The 17657-nt window shown below is 27.9% G+C and overlaps 1 protein-coding gene across 1 annotated transcript in view; it reads left to right on the top strand.

Annotated features, from left to right (window-relative positions):
- The window catches only part of LOC117169719 (laminin subunit alpha-2), a 359746-nt gene that overhangs the window by 183575 nt on the left and 158514 nt on the right, over positions 1-17657 (top strand). The window contains exons 9-12 of the mRNA XM_033356225.1: positions 4440-4687; positions 8318-8555; positions 10926-11152; positions 11443-11630. Coding sequence (XP_033212116.1) covers positions 4440-4687; positions 8318-8555; positions 10926-11152; positions 11443-11630 — 901 coding nt within the window. The remainder of the gene's footprint in view (positions 1-4439; positions 4688-8317; positions 8556-10925; positions 11153-11442; positions 11631-17657) is intronic.

Genomic DNA, 17657 nt, shown 5'->3' with positions numbered 1-17657 from the left:
AATTAAAATTCGAAAATTTTTTCTAAAGCCTCCAGGGGACTTCGTTTTCGCACGAAAAAATTTTATGTGCCCTTATTGCATCCGGACCCACAATTTTCAACCCAAAAGATGAATTTCCTATTTTAAAAAAGGTTTTTTTAACTAAATATTTACTTGTAAAAAATCAGGTAAATTTTCAATAAAAAACTTAATTTGCAATATAATTTTAATGTAAATATTGATTGAAATAGTATATCATTCTTCGATAAAAAAAAGATAAATTTTCGACAAAAAAATGGAACAGTTAAATTTTCAGTTAAAAAATGTAAAGTAAATAAGAAAAAAATAATTTTCAAAATTTTCAACCAGAGATAAATTTTCGACCAAAATAGGTGGATTTTTAACGAAACAGACAAAAGTGCAACCAAATATTTTAATTTTTACAGGAATTTTCAACCAAAAAGAGGAATAAGTCCCAAGAAGCTCAAATATTCTTCCAAAAATTCAAATTTTCAAGAAAATAGAGGAATTTTCAACCAAATTTTTGAAATAATCAAATATATACATTTTTAACTAAAAAGGATAAATTTAAAAACCAAAACCAGAATAGTTCAATTTGCAGTTAGAACAGTAAGTTTTAAACAATAAAGAACGAAATTTCAGAAAAAGTAATTAATTTTATTTAAAAATATAAATTTTCAAGCCAAAATGGAATATTTACAGCTTCTGCTAAAAAAATTTATTTTTTTAGCACTCACTTTCCAATGAAAAAGATTACATTTATATATCGAAATAGGTAAATTTTCCACAAAAAATGGAATAATTAAAGTGAATTTCTAACTAAAATGGCAAGTCTTGAACAAAAAAATTAGTTTTTAATCAGATAAATGATATTTCAACTAAAAAGATCAATTTTCTACTTAAAATAAAATACTTATGCTTTAAATTGGTAGATTATTATCATTCAATTTCCACCTAAGCAGATAAATTTTCAACTTAAAATAGAATAATTAAATTTCTGTAAAAAAAAACCTAATTTTTAATACAGATTTAGTAGCCGTAAAGAAGATTAAATATTCTCCCACAAAATTCGAATTTCAGTAAAATACAGGAATTTTTAACGAAATATTTAAATCTTCATCGTAAGAAGATAAATTTCGAACCAAACTTGTACGAGTTAAGTTTTGAGTTAAAGCAATTGATTTTCATCTTGAAAACATAATTTTCAAGAAAAGTAGATTATTTCGGAAGTTATTGAAAGTTTAAGAAAAAAAGTGAGTTTCACACTATTTTTGCAATATCTACTTTAAAAATACACAATGGAGATGTTGCATGAAATGAGATAAACATAGTTTTAGAAAGTTAAAGCAGTGAATTATGTTGTGGAGGAAAGAAAAATTTTTTCTAGGTTTTTAATACTTGAAAAAAATGTCGAGTTCACGTCTATTTGGTGACATTCAAACAGATGTGGCGTCACTAAGGTACACAACTGAGCACTAATGAGCCAACTTTAGGCGCCATGTTACTTTTTAAAATTTTGACCAATCAGATTTTGCGGCCGCCGCGGCTTTCTACTTGACAGCTGATCCAGCTGATTATTTAAGCTAACCTACAATGCCTAAAAACGTTAAAAACAAGATATCGAAAACAAAAGCCGAATCATGCGAGGTAAAAGATATAAACAAAGAATGAACTTTGAAATAATCGGATTCCCTAAATAAGGTAGATTAACAGCTGAGAAATGTTTTGGGGCTGTATGTGATTCTTGGAAGAATAAAGATTCGAACAAAATTTGAATTCTTTTACCGTAAAGATACGCCAATTGTGACGAATCCGTCGTTTGTCGCGACCCAGGCGCAGTATGATTGAATCGCTATTAGGTATTTTCACTTCAACCGTCAGCTAACTTCACTTTGTTAAAAGCTGTGGGGAAAGCAATTGATCAAATGCACGGAAAAAAACTTTATTTCTGTAATTTCTTTGTAATTAATAGTAATTATTATCATTTTATTAATTCATTTAATAGTAATTAAAAAATAAAAACCATTTTTCAAATACACTCATATAAAAAAAATTAGCTTTTACTAAGATATTAGCAAAATATGGCAAAAATGAACTGAATCACATGCATTTGGTCCCTTGTTTTCCCCTCAGAAATCTACGAAGTGAAGTTAGCTGTTGATTAAAGTGAAAATTCCTAATGGACAGAAGCTATTTGGGCAGACCATTTCAATTCTTTTCTTCGTAATAACTATTGATTAATGTCTCTGCTGAAAGTAAAAGGATTCACAAAGATAGAAACGTGTGGATAGAAAAAGATAGATATTCAATCCTTCCCAAATGAACACTTTGCATTCCACAAACTCTTTTTATTCCTACACCCTACCCGTCGCGTTTACTTCCGTGACTCTATCCCTTACAGTCACAACTGTCTATCTTTCTCTATCACTGACTATACCTTGTGGCCACATTGCTATCTTTTTGTTCGCAAATGCCAATCTTTATCTATCCCAGACTACCCACTATTAACGATATATCATTTTAATTTATATCCATTTGAATCCACTCAAAAATGTAGTATTCTTATGCATTTCGAAAATAATAATATATTTTGAATTTCAAACTCCCAAAAAATAGTATTAAACTGGGAAGGTTTAATATACCTAAACAACAAAATTCCCTAACTTTACGACTTACCAGTCTAAGTTCGAACTCTGCAAAGATGTCTGCTGACCCTCCAGTTATAGACAGCGCAAATGATTTCACTTGTGTCTAACTTTTACAGTCAGCCACCTATTGGGAACCAGCTGGTATTAAGTCAGGGATGTGCGTCAACTAGCGCGCGCCTCGCTAAGATAGACGTGGATAAGCGGAGGATTCGTTTGAATAGAACGACCAGAACTCAAGCAGATAGCACTGTCTCATATTTTAAAAAAAGATAGAAATTAATTCGCTTGGATAGAAAGACTGGAATTCAAGAAGAAAGGGCTATCTTATATTTAAAAAAAAAGATAGCAATGGATTCACTCGGATAGGAAAATATGGATTAAAAGAAACACGAAATTTGTTATGCCCAACGGATAGAAAAAGATAGAGGTAGATAAGTGGAGGATTGATTTAGATAGAAAGACTGGAATGCCAGAAGATAGGGCTATGTTATATTTCAGAAACGATAGAAATGGATTCACTTGGACAGTAAAATAGGGATTAAAAAAGATAGATGAAATTTAAGATTTCCTTATGGAAAGAAAAGGATAAAGGTTGATAAGCTGTTGATTCATTTAGATAGAAGGACTGAGATTCACGAAGATGGGGCTATCTTATATTCCTGAAAAGATAGAAATGGATTCACTTGGATAGGAAATATGAATTAAAAAAGATCGACGAAATTTTTTATTTTCCAATGGATAGAAAAGTATAGAGGTGGATAAGTAGAGGATTCATTTAGATAGAAAGACTAGGCCTCAAAAAGATAAGGCTATCTTAGATTTCAGAAAAGATAGAAAAAGATTCAATGAGATAAGAAGCTAGGGATTGAAAAAGAAAAACAAGATTTGGTATTACCTAACGGACAGAAAAGGATAGGCGTGGATAAGTGAAGGATTCATTTGGAAAGAAACACCAAAATAGGGATTGGGAGTGGTAAGAAAAGGATAAATGTGGATAAGCGTCGGATAGACATGAATATGAAGATTGGGATTCAAAAGAATAAATATGATTGTAGATTGGAAAATCATTCAAGCGGATAGAGACTCTATCCATTTGCTTCCAGCAGGGGATTATTAATAATACATGAAAGCCATTTAGAAACATTTATACTTTGAAATTCATGTTTAGAAACCATTTTTACTTTATTTTTTACTTTTCATAATTTAGGTTGCTTCAATTTTACCGCGAAGAATGACGTCAAAAATATATAGCCAATCTATGCGGTTGACGAAAAATGCCGCGGGCGGGAAAAATATTTAAACTTTATTAAGAAAAAAAAACATGTTTCTTATTTAATAAAAAATCCTACCTTTTTAGAATAAAATAATGAGTTACTAAAGACTCAAAATATCTTTTTAATATCTTTTTATCTCATTTCATGCAATATTCCCATTTGGCTTCCTCCTGGGCTAATTTTATACACAATTTCGAAGTCCTCTGACAAAATTAAAATTAAGAGAACTTAATGAGTCATCAAGAAAAGCCTACAAAATACTTTTGAGCGCCACTGTATTTTTTCTTCGCTCTAGAATGTTTTCGTAAAAATACATGTAGTAATTAGGATGTATATTTGTTTAAATAATAAATTCTTTAAATTCTCAAAATAAATTTTTGCATTTAAGAACGCTATCGAGAAAGCTACTGAAATCGAATTCGATTTCCAGACAAAATTGAATGAAATTCAATGAGGGTTTTTGAATTAATTTTATAATTTATAAAAATTAATTGTTTTTATGTTTTGCTTTAAACAGGGCAACAATGGAATGAGAATTGCCTATGGAGAGGAGAGATTTGCTAACCAGGATGCTGAAATTTCGGTTCCTTTGCAAGAAGATGGTTGGTATCATGTTCCCTCTTTTATCCAGGATCTTGATACCAGATTGAGGAGAACTGATTATAAAGGCGAGCCTGTAACCAGAAACGAAATGATGAGCGTTTTGACTGACCTGAAATATATTTTAATCAGGGCTCAGTATCATTCTGAACAAATCGAGGGAAGGTGAGATATCAATAACAATTTTAAATTTACGATCGGAGTCTTTTTACTGATGATTTGATGTTTAAACAATTGATTATTGTTTTTAGTAGATTTCTCTGAAGATAGAATAAAAAAATCACGGTTTTCCCCGAATTTTTCAACTTATTTTCAACTTTTTAGTTAGTGTGGGCCAACAGTCAATTAAATTTAGGACAGAGTATTGTTTAAACACTTTATTATTATTATTTATAATAATATTCTCTTAAAACACGGCTAAAAAGTTGCAGTTTCTTCTCAAAGCTTTTAGATTTTATCCCCGTTTTAATTAGAGAGAAGTAATAATAAATTCAAATAATCAAAAATGATTGTTTAAACAATTTATTATTATCATATAATTATGATCGCTTAGAATAATACTAGAAAGTTGCAGTTTTCTTTGAAATTTTTCACTTTTTATCCTCTTTTCAATTTGAGTGAGGTAACAATTAATTCAAGTAAACAAATATAATTGTTTAAACCATTTTTTATTATCATATAATAATATGCTCTTAAAACAATGCTAGAAAGTTACAGCTTTTTCCAAGAATTTTCACTTTTTTCCTTTTTATAATTATAGAGAAGTAATGAATAATTAAAGTTAAGAAACACAATTGTTTAAACAATGTATTATTGTGTATAATAATATTCTCGTAGAACAGATAAAAAAATTGGGGGTTTTTCTGAAAATTTCAACATGTTTTCAATTTTTTAATTAGAGCCAGACAATAATTAAATAAATTGAACGAAAGTAATTGTTTAAACTATTTAACCTTAATTGCATTAATATTACTCTAGAACAGAGTGAAAAAATTGCACTTTTTTCTAAAAATTTTCACTTTTTGTCCTTTTTATAATTATACAGAAATAATTAATAATTCAAGTTAACAAAAACAATTGTTTAACCATTTTTGTATTACTTTTAATATTTTCTTAGATTAGAGTTAAAAAGTTGCGGTATTTTTCCGAATGGAAAAGCGAGGTAATGGTCAATTCAATATGACAAAAATAATTTTTTAAAATATTTATTATTATCTATAATCATATTTCATTAGAATGATGCTAGAAAGTTCCATCTTTTAAATTTCTCTTTTTGTCCTCTTTTTAATTAGAGAGAGATAATAGTGAATTCAAGTTAAGAAATATTATTTTTTATATAACTGATTATTATTTATAATATGAAAAAAAAATACTTTTCAAAATGCTTTAAAATTTAGAATAAAATAGGCAAGTTACAGTTTTGATAAGTTTTCAACTTTTTTCAACTTTTCAGTTAGAGCGAGGCAATAGTCAGTTAAATTTAACAGAAATAATCGTTTAAACCATTTATTATTATTTATAATAATGTTCTCCTAAAGTGATTCTAGAAAGTTGCAGTTTTTTTCTGAAATTTTCCACTTTTATAATTATAGTGAAATAATGAATAATTTAAGTTAACAAAAGCAATTGTTCGTACAATTTATTTATTATTTTTATTAATAATCACTTAGAATAGAGTTTAAAAGGTGCGGTTTTCCGAATTTTTAAACTTATTATCAACTTTTTATTTAAAACAAAGCAAAAATCAGTTATATTTACTCAAAATAATTGTTTAAACCTTTTATCATTTTACATAATAACACTATCTTAGAATAATGTCAGAAAATTCCAGTTTTTCCTCAAAATTTTCAACTTTTTGTCCGCTTTTCACTGAGAGTGAGTTAATACTGATTTAAATTTAGCAAAACTAATTGTTCCAACAATTTATCATTGCTTACATCTATCTTATTTTAGATAATTGCGAGAAAGTTGTGTTTTTTCCGAAATTTTTTATTTTACTTTGGCTTTTAATTATGAACAAATAAGAAATAAGAAATACAGAGATTTATTCTTCAAAAAATTTCTCTTATTTTTGAGAATATATTTTTCTGAAATAAAACAAATATTTCAAATGTTCTTTAAATATATTATACATATTAAATGTGAATTTTCCTTAAATTAATTACTGAGAGCCTTTTTGTTCAAACTAATAATAATAATAATATTTATTATTCAGTCCTAACAGAATCAAAGAAAAACTCAAAATTTCATAAACCCCGAAACTATCTAATATTACTCTTAGAGAAGATAGTTAAAATAATCATTTGTTTAAACAATTACTTTGATTAAAGTAATAATAAATTATTTAGACATTTTTCTTCTAAATTTAATTTGTTTTCGGTTCGTTCCAAATGAATAGTTTAAAATAAATAAAAATTCGGAAAAAGTCACTCCTTTTTAACTCTATTCTAAGAGAAAAAAGCTAATAACAATCATTAATTGTTTAAACAATCTAATTACGTAATTATCAGGAGAAGGTAATAATTTATCTGTTAGAAAAAAATTGTATTAAAAAAAACGCAAAAAATCATAATTAGACTCAAAAACTCGCTAAAAACAATTTTTCAGTAATGGGGGTTTTTAGACTATAAACCATACTTATGGGGGTAATATTGAAAAAGTAAGGATTTATTTATATGTAATGACTAATTCTCAAGAGAAATGTTGAGTTTCAATTAAATGCAACTATCCTATCAAAATTTCATAAAACAAAATTATTATTTTTCAAAGATTACAATTTTTCCAGCAATTTACGTCTTTCGAGTTTGTTATCGCTCTTTACTGATAATTAACACTTTGAAGCAAATATCGTTAAATTTTAAATGTTCATATTTTTTAAATAGTTTTAGGTTATGTGAACGTTTTTCGCTTAAGCCGGAAATCGGTTATTTTAAACAATAAACGACAATCAGAATTTTTTTATGCTATATTAGTCGTTTTTGTCTAAAATTGCTATTATCAAGAGAATATCATTAGATTAAAAAAAATACAACATTTGAATAATAAGAGAGGATTTAAAATTTTTAAAAATTTTAGAATGTGTTAATTTTGTCACCGGAAATTGGCATTTTTAAAGAAAAATATTCATTGGTATTGACAATTTTCAACAATTTTCGGTTATTTTAGCCTTTTACAACATAAATGTATAGTTTCAATAAAAAACCATCACAAATTAATTTTTTTTTAATATATTGTTAGGTTCTGTTAGCGTTTTTTTGGTATGTCGAAAATGGACATTTTAAAACAGAAAACGGGAGATTTTAAAGATTCATTATTGCTCAATAATTGTATTATGTTTAGTATTTTACACATTTTACACAAAAAAATTTTATTAGAAAAAAATAGATTTCAAAGAATATTCACAAATTTTTAACAGTTTTAGGTTATGTTGGTGTTGCACATCAGAAATCGTTGTTTTTAATCAAAATACATTAGATTTCAGAGATTGAAATTTTCGGTACAATTGTAACTTAAGTTATCGGATTTCACCGGAAATACGTCAATTTAGATTTCAAAGAAGATTATATTTTTTTGGAAAAATTAAAGGTTATGTTATCGTTTTTAGCCGGAAATCGATTATTTTAAAGAAAAATAATCAAATTTCAGTGAAGTTTGTTTTTTTTTTAAAGCAGGATTTCTGATATTATCGTTATTTTCGATTTTTTTAGTATTTTATGTCGAAAATTAGCATTTTTATTACAAATAATTGGATGTTAAAAATAATTTTTGGATTATCTGAAAAATCTGAATTTTTAGTTTAATATCGTCTCATTTGGCTGTGGGTGAAATTGCAACAAATCCGGAGGAAAACGAAAGCCTCGTGGAACTCTGCCAGTGTCCGGAAGGATACGCAGGACTATCATGTGAAAAATGTGAATGGGGTTACGTGAAAGCTGACGGAAATGATCCTAATGAAGGAAATAGACACGAGTGTATAAAATGCGATTGCAATGGCCATTCAGCATCCTGTGATCTTCTAGCTAACGAATGCCATGTTAGTATTTTCATACTATACCCATTTGAATTTCATGCCAAATTATAAAGTCACACTTGAACAAAACCTCTAAACCTTAAACAGTTTTGGCGCGAAATTTGAATTACAAGTTTCCCTTTTTGCTTTAAAAATCACGACTAACACTTTTGTCAAGGAAAATTATTATTTATTCATTATAAAATTAATATTTTAAGTCTTCAGTTTAATAAGGGATCATCCATAAACTACGTTACAAATTATGTGATATTTGGGAATTTTTATCCAGGTATTATTGTATTTTTAAACTAGAGAGTTACAATTTTTACCAAAAATGGAATAGTTGAACTTTTTATTAATAAATAAATTAAACAGTTTATAAAATTAAAATCGGCAGAGAAAATTTAAAAAATGCCATTTTTACACAAAATTAGATACATTTTTCTATTTGTACTATTTTTGTACTAAAATTGTAATGCTCACTCTTGAAAGATGAACTTTTACATAAAAGTAAAAGTAATAGAGTATGCTTTCAAAAATGTATTAATTTGAGCCGAAAGTTGTTTTTTCTTTTGAAAAAATTGGAAATACGTTTTTTATCATTTTTGTTATTCTATGCCCATTGTTTTAGCGTTAAAGGCCATGTGATGAGTGAGTCACGTGACCAGATTCCTACCTTACCGCTACCTTTCTTATTTCTCAACTTATTTTCTCACGAAGCTCCACATCGAGTTGAAAATTTGGAATAATAAATAAGAAGCACTAAGAAAGTTGGACTTGGTCCTAAACTTTAATAATTATAGAAAAAGCAAAAAAAAAATTATTCACCACAAAAAACTGTTTTCAGAATTATACATATTTAGGACAAAAACTACCTTTCTTGATGCTTGTTATTTACTACCCCAAATTTTCAACACGATGTGGCGTTTTGTGTGAATATAAGTTGGGAAATAAAAAAAGTGGCGGTAAGGTAGGAATCTGGTCACGTGACCCACTCATCACATAGCCTTAAATGAGAGATATTGTGTAAAGAACATTTCAAAAAGTTACATTTTAACTGAAAAAGATAAATTTTTAAACAAAATGATTAATTTTCTACTGAAAAAAAAGAATTGTGAACAAAATTCAAGAATTGTTAACCAAAAATTTGAATTTTCAAATAAAAAATATGAATTTTTAAACAAGAAGATTAATTGTCTACCGAAAAAGAAGAATTTAAAATAAAATTCAAGAATTCTGAAACAAAAAATTAAATTTTTAACTAAAAAAAAGCATTTTTAAACAAAAATATTAATTTTCTACCGATACTAACAAATTTCTAACAAAATTCAAGAATTCTCAACCGAAAAGTTGAATTTTTAATTTAAAAAGACGATTTTTGTAAACAAAAAGAATAATTTACTACCCAAAATGACGAATTTTCAATAAAATTAAAGAATCCTTAACGAAAAAGTTGAATTTTCAACTAAAAAATATTAATTTTAAAACAAGAAGATTAATTGTCTGCCGAAAAAAACGAATTTTTAATCAAATTCAAGAATTCTCAGCCAAAAAGTGAAATTTTCAACAAAAAAAGAAAAATTAAAAAAAAAAATTCACTACCAAAAACGACGAATTTTTAACAAAATTATAGAATTCATATCTAAAAAGTTGAATTTTCAAATAAAATAGATGAATTTTTAAAGAAAAAGAATAATTCTTCTGAAAAGAGACAAATTTTTCAAAATATTCAAGAATTATCAACCAAAAAATTGAATTTTCAAATAAAATAGAATGATTTTTAAACAAAAAAATTAATCGTCTACCGAAAAAGACATATTCTTAATCAAATTCAAGAATTCTCAGCATAAAACTTGAATTTGCAACTAAAAAAAAAAAGAACTTGTAATCAAAAAAATTAACTTACTGCAAAAAAGACGAATTATAAATAAAATTCAAGAATTATGAAAGAAAAAGTCCAATTTTCAACTGAAAAAGAAGAATTTTTAAACAAAAAGATTAATTTACTACCAAAAAAGACGATTTTTTCAAACAAAATTCCAGTATTCTGAACCACAAATTTGAATCCTTAACTCAAAAAGAAGAATTTTTAAACAAAAAGATTAAGTTACTACCAAAAAAGATTAATTTTTAACAAAATTTCTGAATTATCAACCAAGAAGTTGAATTTTCCACTAAAAACACAAATTTTTAAACAGAAAAATTAATTTTACACCAAAAACATTCATTAACTAGAAACGTACTAAAAATTTCACCATGTGTACTTTTAGAAAAAAATTCTCTAAATTCTAAAATATACTAATTGAATAAAAATGCTAACGTTACTTTGACGTACTTTATGGGCGGTCCCTAAGACGCCAAGATTTTGATTCTAATTTTGATGATAATCTGCAGAAATGTGAACATAATACGATTGGACCGAGATGCGATCGTTGTACAGTTGGTTTTTACGGAGACGCAACAAAAGGTACACCAGACGATTGCAAAAGATGTGCCTGTCCTCTGTCATCTCCTGAAAATAATTTCAGTCCCAGTTGTCAACTCGAAGATCCGAACAACATTTTCAGTGGATATGTTTGCACCCAATGCCCTGCTGGATATACTGGCGACCATTGTGAAAGGTAAACAATTTCTTAAATAATTATAGTGAAACCCTTCAATAGCCCTCCCTTCTATAGCCCTTTCGAGAATTGACGCCGCGCCGCTGGTAGGCGTAACAGGAACTGCTCGTGGTGTGCAGGGTCTGTGGTTGTCACTCAGGCGAGCACTCAAGAAGGAAACAAACAAAAAAGAATAGGGCTATAATAAGTTAGTTCCCACCCACCGTCAGCCCCAAAATCAGCGCCATAGAAGAGCTTCACTGTATTTAGTTGATTCAGATTACCTTGACTGATTTGATTAATATTTGCAGTTGCGATATTGGATATTTTGGAAGTCCTTTGAAACTCGGTGGGACCTGTGAACCATGCCCTTGTGGAGGTGGGTCCTGTGATCAAGAAACAGGACGCTGTCTCGAATGTCTTGGGAATACAGAAGGCTGGAGCTGTGAAAAATGCAAAGAGGCGCATTATGGAGATCCTTCAGAGCGAAATTGCAAGCGTGAGTATTCAGTACTAACAAAAAAGTCACTACTTCCTTCATAAAGCCCTCCTGAACTGCCTCAAATCACTCACATACCAGTAGATGAATATATTTATATTGGGAGCGTACATTAATTTTGTGGGTGTTTTTGTACAAATGTGGGTTTATTTAATAAAAGTGGTTACCACTTGATCATTCAAAGTATTGTCCACCGCTATCCGCTACTTCATGCCGTCTTTCTAACAGCATACGGATATCACGTCAGAAAAACGACCCGTTTTTTGAAGCTATCCACGAATCGACCCATTTTTTAGCATTTTCATAAAAAGTGAATCGTTTTTCAGACAGACCATGAGTCATAGTTTGGAAGAGGTGGTAATCATACAGCGCGATGCCTGTCGGAAAAGGCAGATATCTTCTGCAAAATCTCCTAAAAAAGTATGTGATCGTTTCCACATAGGTTCTTACCCAGATAACAATATGCAATAATTATTCAAAATAATTAAAAACAATTCAAAAGGTTTCAATAGAATCCAAAAGAATTCAAAACGTTTCAACAGAGTTCAAAAGATTTCAAAGTGAACTCAGTATAATTCTAAATGAATTAAAAAGAATTCCATATGATTCAAAAGAATACAAAATAATTCAGCGTGCATTTAATACAATTCAATAGGATTAAATAACTGTCAAAAGAATCCAATAGAATTTTCAAAAATTCAAATGAATTCAAAAGAAATCAAAGTAGTTCAGTAGAATTCAAGATACCTTAGAGTAATTCAGATGATTTTAGAAGGATTCCAAAAATGTAAAGGAATTCAAAATAATCTCAAAGAATTTAAGGCGAATTCAATAGAACTCTAAAGAATTTATGTTAAATTCACTCAAATTCAGAGATAATTCAATATAATTCAAAAGAATTCAAGCTGCATTGAATAGAATTAAACAGAATTCAAGGTGACTGTAATATACGATAAGGTGCATTTATTAGAAATAAAAAGAATTTATAGTAAAACCAATAGCATTCAAGGTAAATTAAATATCATTCAGGGTGAATTCAAAGGAATAGAAATGAATTACATATAGAATGCAAGAGACCTTTAGCCAATTCAAAAGACTTTAAAAGAATTCAAAAAATTAAAATAAATTCAAAAGAATGAAAAACGATTTAGGAGAATCAAAACAAAAATCAAAGTGGATTCAATAGAATTAACCCGTTAACGCCGAGAATGCCCCTTTGGGTACACCACTCTTTCTGCAATTATAACTCATGCAATTCAAGGTATAAAAAATTGAGAGACACATATTTTTGAAGCTTAAGATCTCTTCGTTCCGATGGTGGGCATTTTGAAAGAACTGAAAATAATACAAAAGAATTTAAGGTGAATTAAATTACCTTAAATAGGATTCAAAATAATTTAAAAGAATTCAAATTTCTCTTTAAATTATTTGAATTTAAAAGAATTTATTAGAATTCAAAAGCATCCAATGTGAGTTCAATAGAATTTATAAGACCTTAAAAGAATTCAAAAGACTTAAGAAGATTTCGAAAAATGAAAAGGAATTCAAAAAAATGAAAGACGAATTAAAACGAATAAAAAATCATTCAAATTGAATTCAATAAAATTAAAAGAATTTAAAGTGAATTCAAGATAAATTCAGTATAATTCAAGGTAAATTAAAAACAGTTCAGCATGGATTCAAAATAATATTACATAGGTTCAAAATATTGTAATAGAATTAAAAAAATACAAAAGAATCGAAGGTGAATTAAATAGTATTTAATATAATACAATAAAACTCACAAGAATCCAATAGAATACAAAAAATTTTAATCCAAAATGATACAAGATGAATTCACTAGAAATCAGGAGACTTTAAGAAAATTCAAAAGACTTCAGAGAAATTCTAAGAATACAAAGAAACTCAAAAGAATACAAAGAATACAAATGAATTAAAAGTGTTTTTAATGGCATTTCAAAGAATTCGCGGTAAATTCAATAGAATTTAAAATAATTCAGGGCGAAATCCAAATGGTCCAAATGCTGCTGAAGTACATTTGTACGAAAATGCGTTTATTGGTGCAATAATTATTTTTAAATGAATTACATATCCTGTTAAAAGGATTTACTTAAAGGCGCATTTTTCAGAAAATTCATTTTTTTTTTTAATTCAACTATTTTTCATATAAAATTAAAATCTTTTTTTTTTGTGTTTGACATTTAATGAATCACGTTTTTCGTTGATAATTCATCTGTTTTAGTAGAGAATTCAACTACTTTGTTGAAAGTGGAACTACTTTGTTAAAAATTCATTTGTCTGGTTATTGATTGATCATTTTAATTAAAACCCCTTTTTTTGTTCAACATTTAATTATTTAGTTGAAAAATATGTTTTCTACATGAAAATTAATCGTTTTAACTCAAAACTTAACTCGTGCATATTTTTTCAGAATTTATCTTGTTAAGTCAAAAATCCAAATATTTGGTTCAAAATTTCTGCATTTTATTTAAATTTGAATTTTCAGGGAGAATATTTAATCTTACTGCTGGCTTATTTTTCTTTTTGGTTGAAAATTTCTTTAAAAATCTATCAATTGTGGTAGAAAATTCATCTTATTGGTTGAAAATTGATCTTTCTGGTTGAGAATGAGTTTTTCTTATTTAGAATTAATTTTTCTGACTGGAAATGCTGTCCCATTTGTTGTCAATAACTTATGTTTTTTGATAGAAATCCAATTTACTTTAATTTTTTTGAAAATTAATTTTTTTACTGAAATTTAAACTATTCTATTTTTATTCGAAAATTTATCTGTTTTCGGGAAAAATTTAACTACTTGTTGAAAATCTGCCGTTTTTTTTTTTTCTGTAAAAGAGTACTCTGATTAGTTGAAATTTCTTCTTTCTGATCAAAAATTAATTTCTTTGGTTCAAAATTTAACTGTTTTTTGAACATTCATTTGTTTTTATGTTGAAATTTTATGTTACAAACTAAAAATGATCCTACTTTATTTTTGGTAGAATATTTATGTTTTCAGTTTAAAATTCATGTATTTGGTTAAAAATTCAATTTTATTTTAGGTACAGATTCATCATTTCATTTGAAAATTCACTTAAAATATTAAATTTTGTGTGGAAAATTTACCTTTCTTGATGAAAATTGTAATCTTTTTCGTCAAAAAATTATCTGTTAGTAGAAAATTTAACTCATATTTTATTTTAAGAATTCATTTCTTTCATAAAAAAACTATTTATAGTTGAAAATTAATATTTTTAACAGTAGCTATAACTTTTCTATTTATGTTGGAAATTAATATTTTTAGTTGTTAAATAAATTAATATAGCTAAACGTTCTTTTTTTTATTTACTTTTCTTATTGCAAATTAAAATATTATATTTTTGGTTCATAAATTTATCTTTTTTAGTTCGAAATTGAATTATTTTGTTAAGAATTTATATTTTTGTTTAATAATTAATTGTCTTAAATGTAATTTTAATTCTTCTATTTTCGCTTAAAATAATTTTTTTGGATGAAAAAAATATTTGGTTGAAAATTCGTTTTTTTTTTATTGGAAATTTATTTTTCTGATATTTCAACTATTCAAATTTTAGTTTAAAATTGATTTTTTTAGCTACACTTCATGTACTTTATTTCAAATGAGTCTTCTTTGGTAGAAAATTAATGTTTCGGATTTAAAATCCGACTAACTAACCCAGTGTGCACAACATTTGGCGACGTCTTTACGACTTCGTTGCGACATCTTTGCAACAACTTTACGATATCCTATGTCCATGTCGTTAAGGTGTCTTTATGATATCGTAAAGACGTCCTATGATCTGACGATTTTGTGCCCACTGAAAATTGTTTAAAAATTCATATTTTTGGTTGAAGATTCATAATTTTAGTTAAAAATTAATTTCTTTGGTTAAAGTGTTTAAAATATATTTAGAAACAACACTTTTTTTAGCATTAACATTATTAATCTTGTAGATGTATGGTTGATTTTATAGAAGAATATAAAATTAGGGTATTGTAGCAACTCTGAAGAATACGAATAATATGTTTTCTATTACTTTGACTTTTTTATCATTTAAATTTAGCGCCCTTTACAATTTAAAACAATATTTTTTCCCGCGAAATTTAAATAATGTAATTATTATTAACCCTTTCCGGCATACATTTTTCAGGGAAACGAGTTTTCATGAAAATTGGTACATAGGGGTTTTTGGGGTCGCTGATTGCGAATCTGAACTCAGATTTTGAAAATTCAAAATGTCGGGTCCAATACGGCGGCTAACGTTTGGCATATTTGTTTTTTTCTGAAGATTGGTATACGGCGGTTTTTGGGATCACTGATCACGAATATTAACTCAGATTTTGAAAATTCAAAATGGTGGATCCAATATAGCGGTCAAAATTTGGATTTTTTTAAATTGGTGTTCAGGGGTCTTTGGTATCTCTGATCACGAATATGAACTTAGATTTTGAACATTCAAAATGGCGTGCGAAAATTCAAAATATGTTTAAATTGTTCTTTGGCAGGGAGTCACTGATCTTGAATCTGTATTCAAAATGACAAACATTTAGAATATTGAGGTTTAAAAAAACATACACCTACTCACCTAAAACATGGATTAGTACCAATTTTCTGAATTTTCAAAATCTGAATTCAGATTCGTGATCAGTGACTCCAAAAAGCCTTGTACACTAATTTTTTTAAAAATCCAGAAAACTGTATTATTTTGATCGACATATTGGATCCGTCATTTTGGATTTTCAAAGTCTGATTTCAGATTCGTCATCCGCGACCCCAAAAACCCCTGTATACCAATTTTCAGAAAAAAATCCAAAAATATTCCAAGTTTCGGGCGCCATCTTGGATCCACCATTTCAAAGTTCCAAAATGTGAGTTCATATTCGTGATCACTGACCCCAAGAACCCTTGTATACCAATTTTCAGATAAAACCCAAAAATATTCCCAATTTCGATAGCCATATTGGGTCCGCCATTTTGAATTTTCAAAATCTGAGTCCAGATTCGTATTCAGCGACCCCAAAAACCACTAAGTACCCCTTTTCATAAGGATATAATGGACAAATCTCACAAAAATTTCAATTTTTTATCATCCTGCGAGCATGAAATTAAAAAAAATCTGTGTAAAATCCAATAAAAACTACTCTGAAATCGCAAAAAATGATATGAAAAAAGGTGGGAATACGGTATTCCCACCATGCCGCAAAGGGTTAATAAAGATAAAACATACAATTTTTTAAATCCTATTTTAATCTGCTCATAAATGCGCATTCAATTCTTAAAGCACATAAAGTACCACATAATTCTCGAACATATTCTCATGGCGGTGAGAATTTATGCGAGCACTTAAGGGCATGTGACACAGCTAAATACCTATATTACCGACCTCACTTTTTCGTTTCACTGAATGTTTTTTTGAACTTAAGAACTTTTTTTGTAAATAAAATATCGAGCTGAAACTTTGGAAGATTTATTAGGGTACAATAAAGTACATTTAGGTACAGCAATTTGGTAGGAACTTCACTGAAAATTATTTCATCTTTTTTCTGAACCTCAACATTTTTTGAACGTTCGAACTTTTTTATACATAAAATATCGGTCTCAAACTTTGAGAAATGCAAGAGCCGAAAGAGAACTACGTTTAAGTACAAAGCTTAATAATAAAAGATGTAAAAAAATATATTTCAACAATCAATTCCAACGGCATCAGCCGGTAACGTTGTACACGAAAATACGAAACCTGGCGGCCACTAGACGAGGCTCTAGAGAGTTCGAATTTTCGTTTACAACGTTACCGGCTGATGCCGTTGGAATTGATTGTTGAAATATATTTTTTTACACCTATTATTATTCAGCTTTATACTTAAACGTAGTTTTCTTTCGGCTCTTGCATTTCTCAAAGTTTGAGACCGATATTTTATGTATAAAAAAAGTTCGAACGTTCAAAAAATGTTGAGGTTCAGAAAGAAGATGAAATAATTTTCAGTGAAGTTCCTTCCAGAAATGCAGTACCT

The sequence above is a fragment of the Belonocnema kinseyi genome, chromosome 1 (assembly GCF_010883055.1).
Source record: "Belonocnema kinseyi isolate 2016_QV_RU_SX_M_011 chromosome 1, B_treatae_v1, whole genome shotgun sequence".
NCBI classification, from domain to species: Eukaryota; Metazoa; Arthropoda; class Insecta; order Hymenoptera; family Cynipidae; genus Belonocnema; species Belonocnema kinseyi.
Note: the sequence above shows the minus strand (reverse complement) of the source record. Positions and strands in the feature narration are given on the sequence as shown.